General features: G+C 38.2%; 1 protein-coding gene across 3 annotated transcripts in view; it reads right to left on the bottom strand.

Annotated features, from left to right (window-relative positions):
• Dock11 (dedicator of cytokinesis 11) overlaps positions 1-25,505 on the bottom strand; it is a 187,185-nt gene that overhangs the window by 48,583 nt on the left and 113,097 nt on the right. For 2 of the 3 annotated variants that reach the window (XM_052738112.1, XM_052738114.1), the window contains exons 28-38: positions 23,969-24,115; positions 22,687-22,770; positions 21,360-21,471; positions 20,828-20,866; positions 19,014-19,192; positions 17,342-17,458; positions 15,237-15,312; positions 14,567-14,676; positions 11,563-11,674; positions 3,673-3,739; positions 2,055-2,102 (exon numbers count right to left, since the gene is read on the bottom strand). In XM_052738112.1, coding sequence (XP_052594072.1) covers positions 2,055-2,102; positions 3,673-3,739; positions 11,563-11,674; positions 14,567-14,676; positions 15,237-15,312; positions 17,342-17,458; positions 19,014-19,192; positions 20,828-20,866; positions 21,360-21,471; positions 22,687-22,770; positions 23,969-24,115 — 1,091 coding nt within the window. The remainder of the gene's footprint in view (positions 1-2,054; positions 2,103-3,672; positions 3,740-11,562; positions 11,675-14,566; positions 14,677-15,236; positions 15,313-17,341; positions 17,459-19,013; positions 19,193-20,827; positions 20,867-21,359; positions 21,472-22,686; positions 22,771-23,968; positions 24,116-25,505) is intronic. The other variant, XM_052738113.1, reaches the window with a different exon arrangement.

Below are 25,505 nucleotides of genomic sequence, written 5' to 3'. Positions count from 1 at the left end.
ACAAAGCAAGTTCCAGGACAGTCAGAACGACACAGAGAAACCCTGTCTGGGGAAAAAAAAACAAATAACATCAACAAACAAAAAACCTTAAGTACTGCAATAAAATACTTAATTGTTTGAATCTTTTAAACTAACATGTGATTTTAATTGATGTGTTTCCAGATAAATATAATAGGCTGCTCAAGACTCTATCAACTATTACTTGGATTATTAAATGAGGCCTATAGGAATCTGTGAGCCATCTCTCCATCCCCTAAATTGTACAAAGTTTAATGGGTTTTTAAAAAGAGCTTATACTATAATAATAGAACTAACGCATTTAGAAAGAGCTTCCCACTTCTATAACGTCTCAAAACCATTGGGGTTAAGTAGATAACACTCCAATACTATTCAGTCTTTTTGCAGGAAGTGAGGAAGGAGTCTTCTCTCTTCTGAGAAGACGGACACTGAAAATGGGAATGGGCTGGCATCAGACATTCAAGAATGATTATCAACAGGCACTGGTGGCACACATCTTTAATCCCAGCACTTGGGAGGCAGAGGCAGGTGGATCTCTGTGAGTTCAAGGCTAGCCTGGTCTGCAGAGTGAGTTCCAGGACAGCCAGAACTGTTACACAGAGAAACCCTGTCTCAAAAAAACCAAACCAAACCAAAACAAGAATGAGTATCGATCTAGTCTCCTGGACTGCTTACAACTGGATCATAGGTAAACTAAGGACGAAAAAGTTTGTCTGTCCTCTTCTAACCATGAGGTGGGAGCAACAGAAGCTGAGATGCTAAAGTCTAAGGTGCTACTGATCAGAGCAGCTCACAGTCACAGGGGAAAGGCAGTGGAAACTAGAACTCTTATCACTTGAGATCTATTACTAGGCTGTTCCAGAGACACAGCAATTAACCCCATCCAAAGGCATCAATTGGTGGAACCAAGCCAGGTGTGGTGACACATTTTATAATCCCGGCCCTTGAGAAGTTGAAGCAAGAGGATCAGAAGTTCAAGGTCCTCCTTTGAGATAGTGCAAGTTCAAGGCAAACTTGGGCTCCATGAGATCCTGTCACCAAAACCAAAACCAAAACCAAACAAGAAAAAGGAACTGCTGTGGACTTGAACTTTGAAAAATGTACCATTTAGTGCTGGAGACATGGCTCAATGGTTAAAGATGCTTGCCACCAAACCTAACAACCTGAGTTGGATCCCTGGGACACACATGGTGGAAGGAGCTGTCCTCTGACATTCATACATTTGCCATGGTAGGCACCTGTGCAAGATGCCACAAACTAAATACATTTCTAAAAGACTGGACTTGAATCCTTTAATGAGTAGTTCTACTTCATACACACACACACACACACACACACACACACACACACACACACACACACTGAAATAAGCAAGACCTTTCTTTGCCTTAGGGCCCTTCAATCATTCCTGATTTTTTTTTTCCAGTGCTGGGAATTGAACCCAGGACTTCACAGGCTAAGAAGGTACTCAGCTACTAAGCTATATGCCAAGCACAAATTTATTTTCCTTTTCTTCTTCTTTTTTTGGTTTTATTAAGAATTGAATCCAGGGCATTGTGCATGCTAAACAAATACTCTTATCACTGAGCTATGCCACTGAGCCCCTCACACATTTCTTTATAAAAATTTAAGAGGCAAAAGAATAAATAAATAATATATAGTGTATATCCTAATTATGGTTGAAGGTTGCTAGTCACCTTAATATTTGGCAAAATTTACATCTTACAACTACCCTTTTCTGCCTACCCTTATATTTAGCTGTTACTTAAGTCCTCCAGGAAGCACAAGAATCTGCTTGAAATTTAGGGGGATCTCAGAAGGTAGAAACCTTCTGTATCACTCTAGTCTTCACCCTTTTGAAAACACAGTGTTGGTTCACATTCGTTTTAACCTTGAATTGGGATCCGTTGAATAAATCACAGCTGCCTTCATGTTAACCTAAAATCAGTATCTTAGGTTTTATATGCTATGGTGGGACTGCTCTCTGTTGGAAAAGAAGGGGAAGAATTGGAACAATGTAGTGCTGCAGGAATTACCTCGCTATGTTTCTTTTCCCCATGTAACGAAAGTGAAACAAACATACTCTGGAAAGGAAAATGACAGCATGTTAGTATATACTGCTACCTGGTGCAATTTAACAACTATTAACAGTCATATGTTCTATGGACCAATTTACAAGAACATACATTTCCACAAAATAAATGCCCAGATAACTACTTATAGGCTTGCCAGATCCTATCTTTCCACATATATCTGCTATAGTTATATCAGAGTTATATATGACTGTAATGGCAGGTTTAAAAAAAAAGAAAGATTGACGGTGTAAAACATCCTTTGTGTGCTGTACCATACCATTAGCACTCATTAAGACAAAATATGTTCCTTAATTATAGAAATGGGAGCAAATGCTATATTTTGTACAGTGGTATTAAAATACTCTCTATTATTAATAATCATAAACACATGGAAATAGGAAAATTAACATTTAAATCCCTATGTGCTCACAGGTTCAAAAGCTGTCACGAACAGTCTTGTTTAAGTTCCATGAAAAGCAGGCTAATCTTCCTCGACCCTCCCCTTCCTCCTGTTCACTTCAAACAAATTCTCAATATCAGTTGACTTCACTGGGAAATATTTCCCAGTGTATTGACAGTGTTTACTACAGCTGGGGGTGGGTGGGTCAGGAAACTAGAAAGGGGGCCATGAAGGAGAGAAAGAGGTCTTCAGGGAGGGTTAATGAAAGAAAAAAAATAGGAAAAAATAAAGACACATTATGTGAAGGCAGAAATGGGGCTAACAGAGGGAAGAAGGGGGCCAGCAGGAGTGGGAAGGGGCTGGAAGATGGGGCAAGAAAGATGAACAGAAACAATCTGAATGAAAATCCCATAACAGAAATCTCATTATTTTGTATATTAATTAAAAAAACTAATAAATTAATATATAGAAAAATCCCCCTGAAATCTTAACTGCTAGTCAGCAGATATTTTCTATAATATTTTGAAAAACTTGAATCAACTGTTTATGTATCAATTACCCTTCGTATTTTATATGTGCATATAAATCATATATATATAATACATATGTACTATTTATGTAAAAAATTCTTACATTTCCTTCTGCTCATAATTTTCCTTTTAGCTTTCAATAATGATAACATAGTAGCTCAGCATATAACACCTTTCAATCACTACGGATGTTGTGACCAAGTGTTTTTAAATACCTATAGATGTATAGTTCTATATAGATCCATAAAACTATATCTCTCTGTTCCTGAAGTGAGTAGTATTTACAATTATTCAGCTCTACTTAAGAGTTCAAAATCTGAATTCTAGCTGTTCATCAATCCAGGATCTGCTTCAAATGAACAATACAGGCCATCTGGCAGCGTCCTAGTTTTCATGGGCATAATAAGACTCCCGCTCATCTGTAAAATCACTGGATAAGAGTTTTTCTATGGGATCACATGTATTCCACCTCCTTGATTTTCTTTTATCACTGAGTGAAGAATGCCAGACTCTAGAGTATTAAGATAATTTGACATTTTCTACCACATTAACAAACGCGCTGCTAAAAACACAAAAACTGTAACATCTAAACTCCTTCAACTAACTTTTTCTGAATAAGCGGAACATTTAGGAAAATAGTGCAACTTACTCTAGAAGCACGAGAATGTTTATGAGCTCCTGGGGAGACACTTTATTCCAGTACGTCAAGAGAGTATCTGAAAACAGAAGAAAGAACAAAGAACTGAGTGAGCCTAGCGTCAAGCACTTCCACACACTTTATCCCTCTTTCTTCTACTGCCCAACACCCACGCGCTCTGTCTTTATGAAGACAGGATGGCACATATTCCAGGCTGACCTCACATCCACTGTGGAGCTGAGGGTTTAATCCTCCTGCCTCCACTTCAGAGTGCAGGGATTAGAGGTCTGCACCACCAAGGGGGCTTCCACTTCCCCTTTCTTTAGACAAGATTTCACTATGAGAACCAGGCTGGCCTTAAACTTACAAGTGCCCTAACTTTCTGCTTCCTGCCCTACCTCCTGAGTGCTGGGATTACAAATGTGTTTTATCACACTGCGCTCAGAATAATACACATACATATTTTTTGCATTGGTTTCAAATGTATCATATAATCTTTATTTCAGCCTTCTAACCTTCTTTTTACTTTGTAAATGTCCTTTGGGATGGTTTGCTCCAATCTTCCTATCATAACTGGAGACAAAATAAGGAAAGTTTTGTTTATCTTTTACCCAAGGCTTAGCCAACTCTAAAATTTCACAATGGTAGGTTTATGGACATTTTTCTGAAGTTGGGTGCCTTTATCTGCTACTCAAAGGACTCTGTTAACCAAAACATTTAATAACTTTAGAGAAGGAGACAGATTATTTTCTTCCATTTTCCTCTTTGGATAATGAGGCCAATGATCTATCTATGTTTCCAACTATTTCAGACAGAAGAATATTTTAAATCTACCTCATGTAAGTCTCTCTAAAACCTATTTCCTTCATTTCTCCAATATATCTTTTCTGATTTACCTACCCACCTACCGATCAGGTTTTATTTTGTTTGTTTGAGACAGGTTCTCATAGTCCAGATTGGCCTTGAATTCCTGATCCTCCCAAGTGATGAGATAAAGAGAATGTACCATCCTTGCCCAACTATGACTAAAAAAAAAATAAAAGTTATATAACTTTCTTTTTTAATTCCTCTGATATAGCTAACAGTATTGGCTATCCCTGTTGTAAATGACAAAATCTTTTGTCATAAAAGGTAGACAAATGGCTCCTTTTCCATCCAAGCAACAGCCTTTGGTAGACAGGGACTGAGGAGACAATGCTGACTTTATGATGGTGTGAGACAGAATGAAGGGGATTTGATGTTGCTTCTCCCATTTTTAATACATTTTTTTCCTGATACTGGGATTAAACATACATACATACATACATACATACATACATACATACATACATACACACACACACACATATATATATATACACACACACATATCTATCTATCTATCTACATCTATATAGATAGATAGACAGAGACAGAGACAGAGACAGAGAGACAGAGGCAGAGAGACACAGAGAGAAGTGCTCTATCATGGAGCTACACGACCTGTTTTTTTGTTTTGTTTTGCTTTGTTTTGTTTTTCGAGACAGGGTTTCTCTGTAGCTTTGGAGCCTATCCTGGAACTCACTTGGTAGTCCAGGCTGGCCTCGAACTCACAGAGATCCCCCTGGCTCTGTCTCCCAAGTGCTGGGATTAAAGGTGAGCGCCACCACCGCCCGGCGCCAGTTCTTTTTAAAAGTACTTTTTACAATTATATTTATTATCACATTTATTGTATGGGATCACGTTTGTAGAAGAGGACAGGTTGTGAGTTGAGTACTCTCTTTCCACATATGGACCTTGGGGATTGAATTAGGGTTACATGGCAATTGCCTTTGCCACTGCCAGCTATCTCCCTGGCCCAGGTTGAAGATGGGGCCCTGAGTACAAAACCCAGATTGGCCTTAAACTCTCCATTCCCCTGCCTCTTCTGCCTCCTGATTGCTGGGATTATAAAGCATTTTATAAACTTAATTTAATTGATTTATTTATTTTGGATTTTCGAGACAGGGTTTCTCTGTGTAGCTTTGCGCCTTTCCTGGCTCTCGCTCTGTAGACCAGGCTGGCCTCGAACTCACAGAGATCCGCCTGCCTCTGCCTCCCGAGTGCTGGGATTAAAGACTTGCGCCACCATCACCCGGCCTCTAAATTTTATTTTTAAACTGGGGTCTAGCGCCTCAGAAAATTGTCAGGGTTGGCCTTGAACCCACAATCTTCGAAAGTCAACCTTCAGGAGTATCTGGTATTATAGCACGGGTCACTGTTCTCAGTTTACTCCCACATTTTTTTATAAAACCATTAATATTGACTGTTTTCAATGATTCTAAAATATTAATCATAAATAATCAAAATAGTTTTGGCATCATTTTTGTTCTAAAATATAGTTTTTCTAAAAGAGTACGCTAACAGCAATTTCTGTCCTCCCCCACTCTGCCTGGCCTTTTGGTATCTTCCAGAAGAAAAGGGGTGGGGAAAGTATGGGGTGCGCATGCGCACTCTCCCGAGCTTTCCCGCCTGTCCTCAGAGGGTGGTGCCGCCATTTTAGAGTGCGGTGGGTTTTTTCTTGCCCTCGCGCTCTGGTAATTTTCTTTTTTAACAAAAAGTTTTTGGCTTCTTTCTAGGAAAAAGAAACGGGGCCTTTCTGTCCGTCCTCCACCTGCTGCTGTGGACCGGGTCTTAAGGCAGCTTCTGGGCAGGTCTGTAAAGGGGTAGCCGGGTGAGGCCTGTGAGGCCGGGTGAGGCCTGTGAGGCCTGTGAGGCCGCGCCCGTCGCCTCCGTGGGCAGGGCCGCAGGCGCTAGTGTTCTGGTCAGTGGCCCGCCCCCTCAGAGGCTCCGCTGCCATTTAGTCAGTGGCACCGCCAAGCCACCGGCCACAGCTCCATAGTTATAGGTCGGCCAGTGCGGCTGCCGCCGGTCACTCGCCAGTGACAGGTTCTCAGCGGAGGGTCTTCGGCCATTCCGTCAGGGGTACCGCCAAGCCCAAAGCCGCCTCCGGGTTCGCAGTAAGTGAAAGGAGATGCAGGCTGTCAGTAGTAGTGGTGAAGACATGGGAGATGGTCACAATGCCTCCCATTTAGGGAAAATTAAGCTTAGTGTAAGCGATCTGGTGTCTGATGATTTTAAAAAGGCGTGGTTAGCACTGAAGGACATCCATGATAAAGAGCTTCACCGCTTACAGATGAAATTGACCAATATGAGGAAAGCCAGGTTGACAGAGGGAAGGCGGTGTGGCCCAGTAGCAAAGAATAAACCAGGGATGGAGACACGGGAGGCCTCCGATTCCAAATCATGTGAGCGCTGTTTAATGAATGAAACATACAGGAAAATGCTACAGCAAGAATTTAGTAACATGCAACAGAAAAGTCTAGCGGAGATTGCTGAGCTCACTGTAGAAAATAGCAAATTAAAAGAAGAAAATAGAAAGCTTTCTGAAAAGATAAAAGTAAGCCTGCCACGTATTCCTTTGAGTTTTTCAGATAGCGATTATGAGGATTTCATTCCCAGTATTCAAATGAAAAGGAAACAAGTTTATATAGTAAAGGAGCCTTCCCAACCAGTACAGTTGTTTCCTAGGAATGTTATGGAACCACATAATGAACAGAAACAATCTCTATGTGATTTGGACGGAAAACCAAATCCAGATGATAATCCACCTCAACTAAGCAGTCAGGGAATCATGGTAAGCAGTCAGGGAATCATGGAAGTGCCAGAGACTTCTATGGATTCTCCATCTGTTGAGGAAAATCTTGCCCAAGAGGCCAGTGTCTTACCCTCATGTACAGCTTATTCTTTAACAACTACATTGGAAACTTCAAAGAAAGATGACTTGATTAGTATCTCCAGCCTTTCTGGAGTAAAAAAAACACAACAATGGGAAAAAAATACCTTTACTTGGAGCCTTTCCAGCGTGTCCTCTGGAGAAGCTATAATAGTATCTGAAACCTCAGAGGAAAACATGCCTTGTAAGCCTAGTAATGTATTGCCACCTCTGACAAAGAAAAAAAAATCAAACACTGCACAGGTGTTTCCTGTGGACTATACTTCAAAATACGTTCAGAGAAGGAGATTAGCACTCTCTGGTTTCAGATACAAAAATGACATTCCAATGAAATCTGGTAATGCTCCTTTACCTTCCATGGAAAAACCTCTGAATAATACTAGTGAATCTGAAAATATAAGAACTTGTGAAAAGCCTAAAAGTGATTCTGAGAGGGTTCCTTCAGGAACCTGTGTGTTGAAAAGAAAAATTAAGAAATAAAAAGGAAGAAGTTGCAGCTTCCCTTCACATTTTCTTCCAAGGAAAATGTGTTTTTTCAATAAGATAGTATTCCTGTAAATTCAGACTATGGAACTAACAATGAATAAAGCAATATGACTTAAGAACTTGGACATATGCCCTTTAGGATCCTAAAATAGTTTATTACTGTTAGCAAAATGTAGAGGACAGAGAAGGAAACTCTTCAGAACACCCCTGTCCTCAAAAAAAAATGTGTACAAGTAGAACAAAAGTTTAAAGTTACTAAGATTACAAAAGTTTACATTAAAGTTACTAAGATTATAACAAAATTTAAAAAGCTATGAGCACTTGAATGATATGAACTTATAGGAGCTCAACATTTAAATGGATATAGAGTAATGGAAATACTATTTACTAGACAAGATAAGGTCAGTAGAACCAACCCATTGAAAAGGATCTAGAAGTGAACATTTTTTTTTTAAAATAAAATGAGCATGACTTTATGGCATGCAGTGTGACTTTAAACATAACAAGATAAAGAGATTTGATGTAGACCACATATATATGAGTTACTAAAAATGATGGGGTTGGGGATTTAGCTCAGTGGTAGACTGCTTGCCTAGCAAACACAAGGCTGTGGGTTCAGTCCTCAGCTCCAGAAAAAAAGAAAGAAAGAAAGAAAGAAAATGTCCTGAAACCACAAAGCAGGAACAGAAGAACAACTTCAATAACAAGGGCAAAATATTTGGCAGACTAAGCAAAGCTCTATTTATAAGGGAAACTATTACATTCATAAGAAAGAAAAGTCATGGTTTTATCTGTGACATCAAAACATGCATCCAGACTTGTCTGTCTATATGTGTACACTGGATTAGAAGGAGAGAAGTAGTCAGCGATGTATCTTTCCTCTCCCCCATGCTCTGTCCTTTTACTTTCTTTGCTCAGAAATACCCAAGTATTTATCTTTTGCATTTTCCCCATGTATCTCTTGGATATCTTTTTTATTGTTGGCTCTTGGAATAGATGAATTAATGGTACAGGAATACTTTTGTTAAATCCATACAAAAAAGAATGAATTTAACCAGGAGTATTCCCATACTCTAAATTTTTTCATTCCAAGAGCCAACAATACAATATTTCTTTCAACATTACAAAACTATTATAATTGTGATAAAATGTTTTAGAATATTCATGGTTCTAATAAAGAAACCCCATAAACATCATAATCAGTTTCCATATTCTCCCATTTTTTATCTTTGTGGGAAGGCAAAGCATGAGTTGTGGTTGTTATTAGGTAATCTATTATTTCCTGAAATGAACCTCTGGTTTTAAAAATTATTTTACTTCTTTTCCAAAACATGGATGCCCATCACAGAGCTTCAATCTAATTTTGACAGTTTACTCTTAAGTTGTATATTCTTGAAACCAATAGATTGCAGAATTATTTGTATTGTTTTTCGGTATGAAATGGTAGAATCCCAGCCCTTAGGAGGCTGATTAGCCTGTGCTACATGGTTAGTTCCAGGCCAAGCTAGGCTAAATAGTGAGATTCCATCTCAAAAAGAAAAAAAAAAACTATTTGAGTTGTATTAACATATTTCACAGTTTTTTATTCATATGTGGCTAATGGGTTTAATATTTCTACAGTTAATTGGCCATCAACTTATCTAGTAATCTGTATTATTTGCGTAATTTGTACTGTATAATTTTATATTATTTGTATAATTTGTATTATTCATTTTACTTATATTATTTTGTACTATCACAAAAAAGCAAGTAATGTTTACTAAAAATGGGTAAAGATATTTATGTGCCAAGCCCTAGATTTCATCCCCACCACCAGAAAAAAATTAAAACAAAAAATAATTGAGCATGCTAGCAGCTGCCTCTAGTTCTAAAATTTGGAAGATAGGCAAGAGGATTGTGAATTCAAGACCATCCTTGACTATGAAAAAAAAAGACTGTTGTATTGATGTACTATAGAATTTGTTATTCATATCTGACTAATCTGTTTTAATGTTTATGTGTCACAAAAATAAAGTATGTAATAGTCAATAAAATGGATAAAATAGGCTGGTGGTATATAGCTGATGTGCTAGGCCCCGGGTTCATGTCTCTAGTAACCAAAAAAAAGTTCAAAAATATGGCCTAGGTATTTAGTGGCAGTGAAGCATTTGCATATGCATGTGCAAGGCCCTGGGTTCATCATCTGACACCAGGGGAAAAAAATGAAACAACCAAGTGTGGTGGGAAAAAATGAAACAGCCAAGTGTGGTGTGTGCCCTTGTAATTCTAGCACTCAAGAGGCTGAAGCAAGAGGATCAGGAGTTGCCATCTTTGGATAAATAGTGAGACCCTGTCTCCAAGAATTACATAAATTGGGGCTGAAGAGATGACACAGCAGGTAAGAGCACTTGTTGCTCTTGCAAAGGACCTGCGGCCAGTTCCCAGCACCCACATGGTGGCTTATAACCATCTGTAACTCCAGTTCCCGGGGATCTCATGCTCTCTTCTGACCTCTGCAGGCACCAGGCATACATGTGGTACACATACACATAAAAAAATCAAATAAGCAGGGCATGGTGGTGCATGCCTTTAATCCCAGCACTTGAGAGGCAGAGGATAGCCTGGTCTACACAGCAAGTTTGAGGCCATTTAGGGTTACATAATGAGACTGTTTCAAAAAAACAACAACAACAACTAAGCAAAAATAAATAAAAATATTAAAGAAATTTTAATTATAAAAGTTACATGATTATGGTGATTAGAAACTAGGTGCACTTTGAATTTATTTTAAATTTACTTACTAATTTTTGCAGTGCTAAGAAATTTTCTTTCTTTTTTTTAGTGCTAGGAATTGAACCCAGGGTCTCACATATGCTAGCCATGTACTCTACCATTAGTTTACATGTACTTTGTTAATTATACATATTTATGAGGAATATAATGTTACCTGTGTACACTGTACAATGCCTACTTTAGTGGATACTTTTTGAGCAAAATATTGAGAAATGGAAAAAGAGGGTGGGAATTGTGTAAATAAATGTGGCATTTGAGAGAAAATAATTTTAACTTTTGAGGGCATGTAGTTAACCCCTTGTTTATAGACAGTCATATAATATAAAAGAAAACTAGTGATGCTAGGAGATAATACCATTCTTCTCCAAGAAGAGAAGCAGCCAGCCTGACAGTCTGACTGCAAGTAACACCAGTGATGCTGCAGAGACAATGACTGACCCCAGACAACGCCAGTGGTGCTGCAGAGACAATGACTGACCCCAGACAACGCCAGTGGTGCTGCAGAGACAATGGTGGCAACCCCTACCTTCAGAAAACCCTGATTGTTTGTTTCTATGTTTTTCAAATCCTGAGTCAAATAAAGCCTAAAATGTTAATTTTGTATTGTGGTTATTTCCTTCCTGTTATATTAACTACTTAACATATTTTATGCTTTGCATAAAAATCCTTTAAAATTGTTGCATAATTTTTATAAATTAATCAATAGTTATTTTTAAATTATATCAGACTCAAATCCACAGGAACTTATTTTAATATTCATCTTAAGGGATATTTTATGACTTAAATCTTTAAAGATCTGTTTCTAATATGCATGTTCTCAATTTATAGGCCTGAACCCATGGAGGGGGGGATGTCTAGTAGAGTTCCTGCTGAATATGCTCATTTCTTACCTTCAGAAATCATCTTTACTATATATAAGTAGCACATCAAGAGGTTTCTGATTTCATACTGATCCAGACGATTATAGTGGGATACACTACTCCTTGAAGAACTGTGTCGGGTCTGTAAGTTAAAAGAGAGGAGACTTAGGGAACAATATGGCAATTTTACACAGCCTTAATCTCAGTTATTTTTTAACTACCTGTCCTATTTGAGAAAACTATAAAAACAAATTTTATGGCATATTTGACAGACAAGTGGGCTGAGTCTTCATTGCTACAGTACCTAGTAATATCACTGGAAATTACTTTGGGGTCTTCATAAAGACATAGCCGTTAATTATGTATTTATGTTTTACTTCCATATGCTTTATGTTATAATAGCAAAATTTTAAAATATATAACTTTCAGGAAGAATAGCTTTTATGTGAAGGAGGGAATTAAGGTATGTGAAAGCATGACAGACATTTTAGGGCTAGAGATAAAGTTCAAAAGTAGATCACTTGCCTACCATATGCAAGTTCCTGGGTTTAATTCCCCATTGCTGCCTAAAAATTACACTTTTAAATTTGAATCACTACTTAGAATGTACTAATATCCAACTCCCAACCATCAAATAATCTATTTTAAAAGGACTAATTATTACAATAATTAAGGAGGGCCAGGTAATATTTCCAAATTATATCAAAATAATGATGTTCCTAGTATTTAATGAGGTCTGTTTAAATACCAAATCATGGCAAGATCTCGTTTATTTGAGGTTTTATATAAATAGGACAACAATACAAAGCTTTACCCTTGCTAATAAATCAGTACTCTTGAGCTGAGCTAAGAGGGAACATAGAACTAGGGTAGGACTTACTAAGAACTTGGAGTTGGAGTGAAACAAACCTTGGTTCTGATTGCTTGTCAGCCATTTACTAGTAAGTTATTTAATTGCTCTGACCTTATCTATGACAGTATGATCACAATTCAAAATAGTGTGAAATAGGAACCTTTGTGAATAAATTACTATTTACTCAAAGGTTCAAAGATGTATATTCACGTGGTTCTTAAGGGGTGCTTCCCAACCAGCAGAAGTGGCATCACCTGAGGACTTAGAAATACAAATTAGCAGGCCCTGTTTCAGACCTACTAACACTCTGAGGGTGAGGTGCAGCCACTTCTTTTAAGCCCTCTAGGTGACTGTGATGCACATCGAACATGCCACAAAATAGTAGGAAAATTGCTGATTTCTAAACATGGGGTCAGGTGTGGCTGGCTTAAGTCAAAATCCCAGTTTCACTTAAAAACAGGAATGGGCCGGGCCGTGGTGGCGCACGCCTTTAATCCCAGCACTCGGGAGGCAGAGCCAGGCGGATCTCTGTGAGTTCGAGGCCAGCCTGGGCTACCAAGTGAGTCCCAGGAAAGGCGCAAAGCTACACTGAGAAACCCTGTCTCAAAAAACCAAAAAAAAAAAAAAACAGGAATGGGAGTTCACTATTTTTAAAAATACTTTACAGATCCTTCTAAGTAATATATGATTTTACATAATGTCACAGAACTTTACTGTCTAAAATGTGGTATTTTGGCCTCAGGCAGACACATTTTATATTTTACTTTTAGGCTTAAAACAATATGATGGAAGAGTTAGACGACTCTAGGACTGTCCACTTGAGGACCTAAAGTTTCTCTCAATTTTTTTTTTTATTTTGGGAACCTATTCCCGATGCTGGGTTGCCTCACCCAGCCTTGATGCAGGGGGAGGAGCTTGGTCCTGCCTCAACTTGATGTATGCCATGCTTTGTTGACACCCATGGGAGGCCTGCCCCTTTCTGAATGGAGATGGAGAAGTGGATGGGGGAATAGATGGGAGGCAGGGGTGGGGAGAGTAGATGGGAAACAGGGCAGGAGGGGGTGGGAGGAAACAGGATGAGAGGAGGGAGGGGAAACTGGTTGATATGTAAAATAAATGAAAAAATTTAATTGATTAAAAAATGTTATTTTTTAAAAAGAAAGATTGAATCAGCCCTGTGCTGATATGTTTTGGTTAAAATGCAAGGCAGTTTAGAAATTTTAAACTGGAACCTCCCCTCTAGGTTACAGTGAGCTACAGCAAAACTAGGCATTGTGGTATTTGCCTGTCATTGCAATTACTCAGGAGGATGAGACAAGAAGATTGCTTGAGGCCAGAAGTTTGACATCAGCCTGAGCAACATAGTAACACCCCAGTTCAAAGCAGTAAATTGGAGGTGGAAGCAGGAGATTGTGAGTTCAACACTTGTCTGGGCAACAGAAGGAGTTTGAGGCATGCTTGAACTTAGCAAAACCTTGTCTCAAATTTCCACTAAAAAACTCACACCAACTATGTGGTGATATTTTACTTGTGCAACCCAATAAAGTTTATCTGAGCATCAGAGGAAAAAGCCAGCCACTATATTAAACATAGAAGTCAGGCAATGGTAGCATACTCCTTTAATCCTATCATTCGGGAAGCAGGGATCTGTCTGGATCTCTATGAGTTCAAGGCCACACTGGGAAGAGAGCCATGCGTGGTGGTACACGCCTTAAATTCCAACACTAGTTAACCATAAAGGTTTGGAGGTCTGTAGTGATAGACAGGAAGTGATAGAGCTGGGCAGGAAGAGGAAGTGAGATAGCAGAAGAGAATGGCATATAGGCATAGGTATACAGAAAGCAGGTCTCTTTGGAAGCTGAGGGTCGGTAAGGTGAGGTTGGCTTGTGGCTTTTCCTATTCCTCTGATCTCTCAGGTTTTAACCCCGATATCTGGCTCTGGGTTTTTTCATTTAATAAGACTGTTTAGCAATTCGTCTATATAACTATGCTTAAGGGGGAAAAAGACATCTAAGTAGCAACTGCAGGGATAGAAAGGTACTACTAAAATATTCAAGAATTGTGGGATGCATTTTATAGATCCAAAATAGACTATAAGAGACAATATAGCTGCATGTTTATTTTAAAAGATCTTGGTAGCCTAGTCACCAGGCTATCTATCCTATATGTTTAGGTTCTTACATTTTCACCAGTGTTGCCAGGATCTGGAAATCCTGTTGCTCCTTCTGGGATAAGGGAACCTCTTGAATCCTCCCTCTTAATTCCATGACCATTTTGAAAAGACCCATAGGCTGGAAAAAAGTCCAAGTTCTTGTTAGCAACAGGAAGAACCATCAAAATAATTTTAAAACTAAGTACTACATTATTTTAAGTAAATATATATTACAGGGAATAGATCCTGGCCTTCTAAAATGTGAAATTCATATATCAAAACACCACAAGGAAACAAGTAAAGGTGAAGTGATTTTCCCCTCCAAAACAATTGGCTATGTATTACAATTCCTTGGAAGTCATGTAATAAAGCCACATAATTCACAAGACAGCTTATCTATATTATAGGTAAAGAAACAAACCTAGAAAAGGAAGTGTCTTGCCCAATATTGATGAAAGTTGAGAGGAGAGGAAACCACTGTGTTTTGTTTTTTGTTTTTATCTTCTAGTTTTTTCACTATACTTAGCCATTTTGATCCTGCTCAGACAAACTAGAAAATGTGGCTGCATATGTGAGTCATGTTTTAACTAAACTTCAGGAAAGATCAAGCTATGTATAGTTTTATGGAATATTTCAAAAAGAGTAGAGGTACATTTCTAAACACTCATGTGATGCATACTCATTAAAGAGCTTAATTACCTGTGTCTTTGTCAGTGGTCAGGCTCCCTCTGTTTGTAGGTGAAACAAAGCCACATGGAAACTCATCCCTGGATGCCTGTAACAGAATACAGTGCCTGAGTCATTTAACCAATTTTTAAACTAGCACAAGAAATCTGAATTAGATTGTCCCTGATTTTAAAACAAAGCTCACTGTGAAAGTTACATCAGGTACTATTAGTATTTAAGTAGCATGTTTAAAAAATTGGCTGCTAGCATACTGTAGTAATCATAACCTCTGACCAAATGATATAATTAGATGGTTGCAATTGGCATAATCTCAATATTGTTCAGTTCTCTTCCTTGGAACCAGGGACAATGCTAGAAGTTGAAGTGTAATGAAAGTCTCTAAGTGAACATGAGCTATAAAAGAAAGGACAGATAGTGAAACATTTCCAAATATCACTGTCAAATGTGTGGAATGAACTTGACCATGAACTACTGTGTGAAGAAAGACCAATGTGACACCCAGTGAGATTACATCCACATTCCACTCATTAACACGATCAAGTGCCACAAGCAAGAAAGCCACCAGGCAAGCTTAAGAAGTGGCTTTTCCATCCAGTGTGGTGATGCATGCCAGTAACCCTAGCACTCAGGACACCGAATCATGTGAATCATTTCAAGTTCCAAGCCAGCCTGAACTATAGCCATAGTGAGACCCTATCTCAGAAAACAAACAAATGGAGCTGGAGAGATGGCTCAGAAATTATGAGTGCCTAATTGCTCTTGACCAGAATTCATTTCTCAGCACCCATGTTGACTGCCCATAACTCCAGCTCCAGGGCATCTGACACTCTTTTCTGGTGTCCATAGCCAACTGTACTCATGCACAAACCCACACTCTGACACATGCATAAACACATAATTAAAAATGAAAATAAAATTCTGCCCTTAACTGATCTTTAAAAAGCTCTTTCTCAGGAACTTAGGAGTGGTTTTCAAAATTAGTAGGGGCATTTTACAGGGAAAGTTTTTCCAGATTATATTGTAAAGCAGAGTTCAACCTGTCACCGAACAATATGAAATGACTACGCAAAGTACATAGATGATCTTGGACCATTCAGAATATGAAGAGGGATAGGAGTTAGCATGTACACGGGCCAACAAGTACAAAGCATACAATTTGGGCACAATTTTTTTTTTTTTGAGGTAGTGTCTTACTCTGTAGCCCAAGCTTGCCTTGAATTTGCATCATCATGCCCCAGCCTTTCAAGTGTTGGCACGTGGCCTGCATCATTGTTTTAGTAGGGCCACTGGCAAATGGGAGAGTATCCAGAAGCATTGACCAAGAAAATAAATAAATGGCTTGGAACAAATGACCAAATGGTGATATGTGTCCTGGAGAAAAATTTAGAAGCATATGTGGAAGGGACAAATTGTGAAGGTGGAAACAAATCTTTTACATGTCTCTAGAGGGCAAAACTAGGAGCAACTGACAGAAACTCTTTTAGGTCTAAGGTGGGGAAGGAATAGTTTAATTATTGCAAGGGCAAAGGTTGTTATGACAGACAGAAACCTAGTCACCCTTTAAGTGCCTTAAGTAAGTCTTAAGTCACTAAGGGGACTAGAAAGAAAGCTCACCCAGCTGTAATAAACTATAAGGACTTACCAAGAAATACTAATCAGAGACTCCCGAGGATAGGGAGAAGCAAAGGAGTCTTAACCCCCCAGTGTCTGATGCTCTGGAAGGGAAGGTGCTTTCATCTCGTTCTCCAGATGAATAAAAACACTAAAGTGTGTTAATTAGCAGCAAACTTTAAGGAACAAAATAGAAACAAGGCATTTGTGTTATTCTTTTGGGCCTTGTTATTCAAAATGTATCCTTTGGGCTAGACAAAGGTAACCAAAGCTTGTTAGACACACGGCCTCTGAACCTCAGCCTAGGGCCTACTGAATTAAGATCTGGGTTCTAACATATCCCCACATTGTTGGATGAGAAGCATTGCTCTAGGAAAAGCAGGAAAAATGTAAAATATACTGAAAAATAATTGCTTACAATTGAGATCATATAGCAGATGACCTCAATTCCAAGTGCATCAGGTAAAACAAGATGTAACTCCAAAGAGAAATGCATTCACACTTACAGAATTAGGCATGGCTGCACAAGAATACAAAGTATCTTGGCCGGCTAGTCGCTGTATATTTTCCAAGAGCAGTCCAACAAATGGGAGGTACAACTGTGCTATTTTGGCTTGCTGGTTCTGAAAAATATCCAAACTTTATTGATAAATAATATGTATATACGTCAAATGAATGAAATCGGCCCCAAAAATCAGATTAAAAGACTACAAGGGAGCTAATAGCTACAAAATTGGGAGGACTAATTGTCCTCCCAATTGCCGTTTGGACTTACTCATAAGACAGAGTCCAGTGACAGCTTTCAATCACAACCACATAAAGGAAAAGAGTGTTTGCAACATCAGTGTTACATTATTTATAATTTGGCAAAGATATCACAGACTACAATAAAATAATTTATATCATAAAATGAAGGAGTCAATTTCCTTTCAGCCAGAATCATGAAAAAAATCTGGCAATATTTCCAAATAAAAAAATCTTGGTAGCTAGAAAATACAACAGATAAGAAAACTGTAGAAACAAATTCACCTGTAAATCAGGTTTTCAAATTAATTATAATAACAAATTATATTCTATGTTTTTCTTATATATGAATGTTAAAAATTAAAGGCTGTGTTGTCAAACATGAAATATATTTCCTTGAGTTACTAAATACCAGAGAAATAATGTAGGGTTAGTCCAAATTAACTCAGTTTGTAGTTTAATTTTCCATGCCCTTAAATTGCAATGTTAATGACATTTAAATACATATTTAAAGTAGTAGCAGACAGCAACCAGAGTTATGGTCACACATAAACAATGTTAAATGTATGTAAGATTTACAGCCACATCCATGGCTATCGACAGTAAAATCCTATCATAACATCTTTTTAGTATAAAGAACTATTCATATTATGTATTTTATATATGATAAACTTAATATGTCTTATTGAACAAATATCAATATATTTATTTAGGGATATGTGTCTCTATTGAAGGGCATTAAGGTATTTGACAGTATATTCATGGTACAACTCTATATGATGTTTTGTATGTTTGTGTGTATGTGTATGTCCATGTGAACACAGCTGCCCTTGGAGGCTAGAAGAGTGGGATCTCCCTGGAACTGAAGTTACAGGTGGTTAAGCAACCAGATGTGGATATTGGAACCAACCTGCAGTCCTTTGCAAGAGCAGCAAGTATTCTGAACTCCTGACCCATCTCTCCAGTTCCTGTATGACTTTTCAAAAGTCCTAATTAGTTTATATAGGAAGTCATGAAAGAGTTTGACTGGCCCAAATATTTATACTAAATATAAGAAAAACACATAAAACAATCTATTCTCATTTCATTGTCACATAAACACAGACCTTAATATATGTTAATTTAAAAATATGGTTTGAGTGGCTGGTGATACAGAGCTCAGTGGTTGAATATATATCACTATGTGCAGGATCATGGCTTGTTCCATACCCAGCATCAAAATATTAAAAAATGATTTGAGAAAATGTTTTTCTTCAAGTTATTACAGGTATTTAAAAAAATTTAATGGCCTGAAATGGAAAAAATAACTTATCTATAAAAATACCTTTTCACTGATATTCATACTTTGTTCTCCACTGTAAACATCATCTGAAATGAAAAAATCTTAGGAGAAATTTACTAGTGTGCTCCCAAGAACTGTATAGACATCCTTACCTTGTGCTGGTATCTAGTATCAAATGCATGTTTTATCAAGAGATTCTTTATGACGGAGATGGCTGTATATCTGATCTCATAATTGTCTTGAAGAGCAATGGAGGTCTCCCGCAGAAGCAGACCAACCAAGAAGTGATGCTTGCAATACTCATCTGATAAACTGTATTCAAGATTGGAATCTGCAGTACAATAAGATTTATAACTTTTAATAAAAATATACAATTGATTATTAGACAATTAAAATACTGTAATTATCATTTGATCATATGTGGTCATGCTAGCAAGAACTAGAATTTTTATTATTAATCCATCTGAACAATTCCTCTGTAATACAGAATGAGCATGCAAAATTTTTACTAAATAAGAACACTCCTAATTAGGGATAGATGATTGTTTTAATGATTATTCCAGTCAGCAAGATAGTCATGAAGATACTTTTTCCCCTAAATTACTTCAAGTCTTAGTACTCTGACAATAGAACCTAGAATGAAATAATTCTATATTTTACAATCTTTTAACACATTTCTTTATATCTGAAGAGATTTCATTTCAACTATAGGCTCAACTTTCTAGAATAAAGCTTGATTTCCTTATCCATTTATATTTATAAAGTAGGAAAAGAAGACAAACAAGACAATCTGACCAGCCCAACAGAATTATTGATTGTTGCAGTGATCATTACATATTGGCCTGAACATTCACAGTAGACACAATGATAATACAAAAGCCACCACATCTCACATCAATTCATCATCACATCTCACATCAATTCATCATCACATCAATACAGACCTTCCATTTCATAAAATCACCACTGCAAACTGTATCTTTCACTCCTTCTTAGATCTTTTGATCTCCGTTAAATCCTACACATTAATTCTATGGTTGAGACTTGCCTTATAATAACTCAGAGGAGGCTGGAATCAAATTTAGTAATTTCTATAGTAGACTATATTTTCATTTATTTTAGATAAAGCAAAAAGCTAAAGAAAATGCCTTTCATTTTTTTTCTGTTGGCTGCTTCAGAATTTAATGCAATGCAGTATATCCAGTTAGGATTTTGTATTGTTGCAAACTGTCCAATTTAATTCTAAATCCCAATGCTGTGTCCACTCCCTTTCCCTAACTTCCTCATCATTATCAAAATATGGGGGGGAGTATGTGAGCCGCGAGTGCTCTCAACTTAGTAATGGGGTTGTTAGAAAGTGGTTTTACTAGCTATAATTTCACCACTTCTACAACCACTAGCCCTGAGTAGAGACTTCCCTAGAGACCGAGGCAGAGGCATACGACTCTCCTGTGTTGTCATGCTCTTTACTGAATTCCATTCACTTTCTAGATATAAGGACAGCATTGAATAACCAAGGTGGACTTATCTGGGTAGATTTTGCAAATGGCAATTGATTTTTTTGCTTCAGTGACTTGAAAAAAATCCAATTTGGTGTATTCAACCACACCTTCCAGACTGTGGCCAAGTAGCCCTTCAACAGGGTGACAGAAAGCAGCAAGCCTGAGAGAGGTGACAAACACTTAAACAGATACGCAGCCCATCCCTTGTCCCCAAGCTGCCTTGGAACAGAGGAACTTGCTTTCTAAGAGCAGGCATTTGAAAGTTGACTCTAAATTACACTGAAGCTGATTTTGAGACTAACAAGCACTTGCCTTAAAGATTTTGGGGTACAAGCAATTAAAGGCTCACTTTGTCTAGAGAGAATTTGAAAAGCAAACAAAGCCCCCATTCATCTTGGCCATTCATCAAATCAATTGTGTTTAAACACAGCATACTACCTTAGAGTGAACCGAGTTAAACCTACCTACTGAAGTCAAACGGTCCACCGCAAATGAAAAAAAATCTAATTAATATATGAAAAGAAAAGGGACAAATAAAAAACATAATAACATAAGAATAGTGCTACATAACAAAGAAGCATTCAATAAAACTAGCAATGGAGATTAAAACTGAGGCAGTTCATAAATTTAGTACATACGAGTTATCATTTTATTTTTTATATTTATTTTTTGATGCTTTCAGCTGAAATGCATTCATATACTTTTTCATTTAGTCTTAAATAAAATTCAATATACTATTATGATAGAAATTTTACTAGTGTCTGAAATCTGTGTTTTAGCAACAATATATGTAACATATCCAATTTTTTCATACTGAGACTATTGCCACTGATACAATGAAGGAAATGTAGAATGCCATTACTAACCCTATCTTCAGATGGTAACAATTCTCAAGTTACCTTCAAGTTAACTGGCTCCATCAGAAAACATTACGCTACACTATCGCTATCACAAAAGAAAACGCAATCCCAAATAATGGAAAATACAAATACATACCTTGCACTCTCTGTAGCTTAGGTTTTGCAAATGCCATTGGCAAGTTCAGAGGAATGTAATGTTCATGATTGCAGATTGTTTGGAGAAATTCAAACTTGTATTCAGCAAGAACCTAAGTGGTAAATTATACAACATCTCATTGTACAGCCATTTATTTTTTCAATGATTGAAAAATGATCTTCAATTTCCCAACGGAAGTGTTTATCTTCCAAAGGATACTTGCAGGTGCAATCTGTACAGGAAAGGGTTAACAGAGCCGGCCCAAGAGTGGTAGATTTTAAAAGGCCTGTTGCAACACTGATGTTGGCTGGCATCTGAGAAAAGGGATTTTGACATGTTCCCTGTGTGATAAGGTTGTGTTCCTGGTGCCAGTCTGCTAGGCTCTTGGTACAAACAATGTGATTTATGGTGAACACCTGTTTTGCTTTCCTTTCTGAGAGTCTAGAGTTTAGATCTGCTTCAAGACAAAACCAGTTCCCCAGTAAGAACTGTGGTAAACGAGTATACCCCTGTATGTATGAGCATTCATGGCATGAACACAGCCATGTCAAAAACCCCAGTGACTCAGACCCATAGAAATGGCAAAGTCTACCCTGGGTCAGGCTCAGGGAATGGCAAGGCCTTCCCCTGGCCATAGTACACAGGTTGACAGTGTGTGCAGAAGTATCAACCACAGCTTCCTATTCCCCTACAGATGCAACCTGCGTGACTGCATCCTGAGATTGTTCCCCTACAGTGACCACCACCTACCTCCTCCATCAATTGTATATAATAAACCTGCCTCCCCATTAAGCTACATATAATAAACGTACTGAGTTTCTGGACTTCCGGTGTGTCTCTATCAGAGAGCACGGCTCACCCAGTCCCAGGTTTTCTGAATGTGTATCCGTTGTTTCTTGATTCCCCATCATCCCAGTTGGGTCAATCTCAAAGAACCCTAAACTCTAAAGAGAAATGCTGCAGTCTTTTGGCTGTATTCTCACCCCTAGTGGGAAGTATGCCTTCACAAGAGGGAGAAAGCATGAGAGGACTGCATGGCAATCACCACAGATTCCACTTGATCCTGCTGAGTATCCATATCCTATCACTCCAGTGAATGTTGGTCAGAATTACAACTATATGTTGAATCCTGTTAGCGAATTGTTGAATCTGTGGGTGGTCTTGGGGACCCCTCCAAACACTATCCAATAGGCTTTGCTTTTGACAATACTTAAAGTACATAAATGAGAAGAGCAGTTCTGAATCCTCCAGAAGAGAATGTAACCGTCACCTTTGACTTCATGTGCTAATGTCCAATATCTACTACAACTATGTCCTTAGAACTTACCTTAGGATCTTTGGGGCTAAATCCTGATATATAGTCATTTATCAAATTGAACACAAATCCTCTATCCATTAGCGTCAAGCAGCGCTGTGAAAACAAAGAGGGAAGGTTAGTTACGTGATTCTAAGTGTCTCTTATCATGACTTTAAATAATTTGAATTTCTTTGGCATTTTTACAGACAATATGAGAATAGCTGTCAGGGTTTTGGACGACCTTAATGAAAAAGAGCAAAATAAATTATCAATGGAATTAAGACTTAAGGGCCTCAACTGTGTAATTTTCAAAATAAGATACATGACAATAACAAAAAGTAAAAGTTACCATCTTTTGTAAATATAGGGATTTCTGGCATCTCTCAAAGGAACTCCACTGAGCAAAGCAAACAATTTTTATGTATATGCATTAGCAACATGTACCCTGTGCTGACAACAGCAAATAGGTACCTTTAATTCAAAAGCTGAAAACTTTGGGCGTGAGAAATGCTTCAGTAGGTAAGAGCGCTTGCTGTAGTATGAGGACTTGACTTAGAATCCAAGCACCTACATAAAAAAGCTGGGTATGGCCATGTGTACTCCTGTAACCCCAGTGTCCAGTACCATGGTGAATGTGGGAGACAGGAAGATATTTAGGGCTTTAGGACTGCCAGCCTAGCTAGCTCCAGGTTCAGTGAGAGACACTGTTCCAAAGGAATGTATATGGCAGTAACTGATAGATGTGCTGCTCCAGCCTCAGTACCTGCACACGTACACACGTACACACGTACACACGTACACACACACACACACACACACACACACACACACACACACCACAGAGAAAGTCATGAACCCAAAAGCCAATTGAACTAGAAAAAAGTCAGAGATATGATGAAGATTGGTGGGGCCTGACTGGAGTAACGACTGCCCAACCTAACAGCAGTCCATTTAAAATGTCTGTGAAATAAGCATGACCTGTCTTCTGGTTCAGCCAGAGCCTCTTCTTTACCTGCTTGTTTCAGCTTGTTTCAACCTGGCTGATCTGATCTATCAGTCAATCCAAAGAGTTATTTCAACAGCCTTGTAAGAATCTAGCTGGGGGCTGGGGATATAGTTAAGTAGTGCAACATTTGTGCAGCATGCAGAGGGCTTTTATTCAATCCTCAACAACGGGGGGGGGGGGGGGGGGGGGGAGTAACCAAAAGCACGCAATTTTTCCAGGAGAAAGGGGAAAAGTTGTTCCTTTGTCTTTCCAGACCCTCTCAGTGATGAAGAGATCCTTAACATATTTTGGCTGCTTTTAACTCACCTTTAGGAAGCTGGCCAAGCTATAATTCACATTTCGGGACTCATCAGGAATCTCGGCATAGCGAATGGTCACATGGGGAATTATTGCAAGAAGCAGTGAATGTAAGACATGATGATATGCCTCAGGAAATCTCTGGCCCCTGGGAAGCTTAAATACAAATAGAAAAAGAGAGTTTGAAAAGGTCTAAATAAATCAACTGCCATTTTACTTCCAAACATGTGCCATCATGAAAGTGGCTTTAAAATGAAGGATAATTTTTCTCTCCACTAAAAATGACTTCACTAATTGTCCAAAGTATACTTTATTCTTGACCCTAAACTTACAGGAACTATTTGATTCTCTGGTAACGTAAGTGTTTGAAATTATCATTAGGCATAGTATGGGTCAATATAGCCCAACTCTGGAATCCACACTCCTGGGATGCAGGCACATTTCGGGTACACAATATAAGCATGTGTCGCAGTTTCAGTCAACATACTCTATGAAAGTCCTATGAGATGGATATTTATTTTATTTCACATGCTTGACTATTATAATTTCTATAGCTAAGAAAACATTTTTGTATGGGTTGGCTGTTCCTAATTGAAAAATCTCAAATCTGAAGTGCTCTTAAACCAGAAACTTTTTGAAACTTGACTCGACACCACAAATGGAAAATTCCACACCTGATGTTATGTGACTGGTTGAAGTCAAAACACAGGTGCAAATATAAAGTAAAGCATAAAATTATCTTCAGGCTATGTGTATAAAGTATCCATGACACATGAATGAGTCTCATGTTTAGACATGTGTCCTGTACCAAAGATGCCTATCTCATTATGTATATGCACATATTACAAAATTTGAAAATGTCTGAAATCTGAAACCCTTCCGGTTCTAAGCATTTCAGGTCAGGAGCTCTCAGCATGTATCTTTTAAAAAAATGAAAAACGAGTAAGAGGGGCCTGTGAGACTGCTCAGGGGTAAAATGCTTGCTCTGCAGACCTGGTTATCTCAGTTTGGCAGACAGAATCCACATGTGGTGAAGGAGAGAACAGGCGCCAAAAAGTTGACCTCTGACCTCCACGCATGCATGGTGGCTCACATGGGGTCCCACCCACACATCATACACATAACAACAACAATGAAGAAGAAAATTAAAATACAAAAAACAAGTGAATGTACATAACACATTTCAGAAATATATCTAATTATATAAAGCTCTTTTTAAACTTTGTATGTACTTTATTCCTTTCCAAGAGAAAGAATATGTCTGACTTGCTACTTTCTCTAGTTGAATCTTTTCAACAGACTTTTTTTTTTTAATATTTTATCGTATTTATGTGTGTGTTTGGGGAGGTACCTGTAGAGGCCAAACGATGGTATCCTATCCTCTGAAGCTGGAGTAACAGGTGGTGAGGAGTTGCCTGACGTGGGTGCTAGAGCCACACTTGGGTCCTCTGGAAGAGTGGCAAGCCCTAAGCCATCTCCCCAGCTCCTCAACACTAACATGTTCAAATCACAAAAGGAGTGCACAACTTTAAAGGCAATGCATTCT

Source organism: Peromyscus californicus, unplaced genomic scaffold (assembly GCF_007827085.1).
Source record: "Peromyscus californicus insignis strain IS unplaced genomic scaffold, ASM782708v3 Scaffold_10__1_contigs__length_136768540, whole genome shotgun sequence".
Taxonomy (NCBI): domain Eukaryota; kingdom Metazoa; phylum Chordata; class Mammalia; order Rodentia; family Cricetidae; genus Peromyscus; species Peromyscus californicus.
The sequence above is the reverse complement of the archived record's forward strand: the minus strand, read 5'-3'. Positions and strand labels throughout refer to the sequence as shown.